Raw genomic sequence first — 2,743 nt, forward strand, 5'->3', positions numbered from 1 at the left:
CTGGGCAAAGCAGGCTCAGCACCCATGGGAGTGCTGGACGGGGCTCAGCAGCCTGCTCTGGGGCCAGCGCCCCCGCGGGGCTGAGGCTGCCGGTGCCCAGCAGCTGGGAGTGGCGGGCACTGGCCTCCGTCCCTCGGGGTGGCCTCAGGGCACTGCGGCAACCCCCTGCGGGACACGCACCCGGCAGCTGGTTGCGGTGAGGGGTGCAGGGCTGGCGGGCAGCAGAGCCCTCCTTACCCTCCAGCTGCCCGCTCAAGGACGGTGTGGCTGGCTTGCCCCTGGGCACCGAGTGTGGCAAGGGGGGGGGGGAAGCCTGGGGCTGCCATCCCCACCACTCTCAGAGCTGGAGTGAGCAAGCAGGTCTGTAGGTCGGTGAGTTTGCGGCAGGAGCTCAAGGGGAAGACCCTACTGTGGTAGGTTTGCACTGAGGAAAAAAAATCCAGACTGGACAAAAGAGCTGTCCTGTCTGTCCTGCCCAGGCACCATCCTCTCCCCAGCACCCCGCTAGCACAGCCTGAATGAGGGCCAGCTGCGCAGTGCCCCAGGGAGCCCCTGGCAGGGCTTAGTACTGCGGAGAATGTGCGCACAGAAGATTTGCAGGCTCAGGGGTTTTGGGGGTCAGCAGCCACCTCGGTTGCCCCAGAAGGGGACAGTGCAGCCTCCCTCCCTCACTTGCTGCAGCTTTTCCTTTGCCTCATTGCAGTGAGGCTGGACAAGCTCTCCGAATTCACCAAGGTGAACACGGATGCCATCCGCTCGGCCCAGGAGGAGATCAGCGAGTACCGCCGTCAGCTCCAGTCCAAGACCACTGAGCTCGATGCCCTCAAAGGGACCCAGGAGTCACTGGAGAAGCAGAGGCAGGACTCGGAGGAGCGCCATCATGCAGATGTCCTCTCCTACCAGGTAATGCAGTGCCAGGGATGAGGTCCCATACCTGTAGCTTCATAGTGAGGGACCATCTGGCTGCCAGGGAGGGCGGTATGGGTATTGGTCCCAGAGAAGATGATGATGGCCAGAAGCAAATACGTGGCAGTTGTGCCTGCTGCAGTCCTTTCCCAGCTCCTGCTGACAGGGTACCTAGAGCCTGAGGTTGCATCCAGACTGATGTGTCCATCACCCGCAATGGGGTTGTCACTCACGTGTCTGCCTGTCTTTGAGCTGCCTCAATGCTGCTCACAAATGCCATTGGCACTTGCTTAGAGTGCAGGCTGTATCCAAAAGATGGGAACTACAGCACAGAGGGCTTGCTCTGGGCACCACCATGCGGTGGTGGCAGTGGACTGAAACACTGCCCCCAGAGCGATGCTCCATCCCTGTCAGCATCAGCGCAGGGGTTGGTGGCTGGGGTGGCCACGAGACACATCCAGAACCTAAAAATGTATCCACGGGTGGAGGCCGGCCCCTGCTGAAGGGTGCTCCCACAGGGCTCAGCTCATTGCTATGCACCTCTGAGATCACACAGGGCTCCTGCTGGACAGCAGGGAGCCAGGTCCCCCAAGGGAACCAGGCAAACTGAAAAATGTGTATAAAAACCGAAAAATATGTATAAATAGCTGACGGGAGGGTATCAAGAGGACAGGGCCTGACTCCTCTCAGTGGTGTCCAATGGCAGGATGAGAGGCAATGGGCACAAACCGAACACAAGAAACCACCTCTTGCCTGTGAGGGTGGTTGAACATGGGAATAGGTTGTGGAGGCTCCATCCTGGGCCACTAGGCTCCTGGGGAACAGCATGAGGAGCAGGGCAGGCCCTGTGCGCTTTGCTTAGGGACCTGTGTGTCACTGGCTGCTCCATCTGCTGCAGGAGACCATCCAGCAGCTTGACAGTGAGCTGAGAAACAGCAAGTGGGAGATGGCAGCCCAGCTCCGGGAGTACCAGGATCTGCTCAACGTCAAAATGGCCTTGGACATTGAAATCGCTGCCTATAGGTACAGAGTTGGCAAGGGGGAGGTGGGGACTCTCAGCCATGATGTCTCTGTCAGGATCATTTTGGTCCCTTGCCCAGAAATGGCCTTGTCTGATCCTTGCTAACACCCGGGGACCTGCTGTGCAAGGGGAGGCAATGCTGCCCATAGGAGCAGGGCAACGAGGCCGATGAAGATGCAGGACATGGTTGGCAGCTCCTGCTGGGGCCCTTGGTCATGGGAGGAGGTGAGAGCTGGGTGAGAGGCATTCACTGACTTTCCTGCTCTGGTCTCTTCCTGGCAGAAAGCTCTTGGAAGGGGAGGAATATCGGATCGAGACTGGCTTTGGGATGCTCTCCTTCCCAGAGGTGGCCCCCAAGGCTCCCAGCATCACAACCAGCATCAAGGTGAAGAGTGAGGAGAAAGTCAAGGTGGTGGAAAAATCAGAGAAGGAGACGGTGATTGTGGAAGAGCAGACAGAGGAAATCCAGGTGACTGAGGAGGTCACAGAGGAGGAAGAAGCTGAGAAGGAGGCTGAAGAGGAGAAGGAAGAAGAGGAGAAAGCTAAAGCAGAGGGTAAAGAAGAGGAGGCCAAGTCTACTGCAAAAGAGGAGGCTAAATCCCCAGCTGTGAAGTCCCCAGAGAAAGCAGAGTCCCCCACAAAGGAGGAGGCCAAGAGCCCGGCTATCAAATCCCCTGAGAAACCTGCAACCCCCTCAAAGGAGGAGGCCAAGATCCCAGCTATCAAATCCCCCGAGAAACCTGCAACCCCTTCAAAGGAGGAGGCCAAAATCCCGGCTGTCAAATCCCCCGAGAAACCTGCAACCCCTTCAAAGGA

General features: G+C 58.4%; 1 protein-coding gene across 1 annotated transcript in view; it reads left to right on the forward strand.

Moving 5' to 3' along the window:
* The first annotated feature begins 530 nt into the window (after positions 1 to 530).
* Positions 531 to 2,743, forward strand: part of NEFH (neurofilament heavy) — a 3,510-nt gene continuing 1,297 nt past the window's right edge. The window contains exons 1-3 of the mRNA XM_026088378.1: positions 531 to 903; positions 1,805 to 1,929; positions 2,210 to 2,639. Of these exons, the coding sequence (XP_025944163.1) occupies positions 1,853 to 1,929; positions 2,210 to 2,639 (507 nt within the window). The 5' untranslated portion in view covers positions 531 to 903; positions 1,805 to 1,852. The remainder of the gene's footprint in view (positions 904 to 1,804; positions 1,930 to 2,209; positions 2,640 to 2,743) is intronic.

This window comes from Apteryx rowi, unplaced genomic scaffold (genome assembly GCF_003343035.1).
Source record: "Apteryx rowi isolate R43461 unplaced genomic scaffold, aptRow1 scaffold_768, whole genome shotgun sequence".
Classification (NCBI taxonomy): Eukaryota; Metazoa; Chordata; class Aves; order Apterygiformes; family Apterygidae; genus Apteryx; species Apteryx rowi.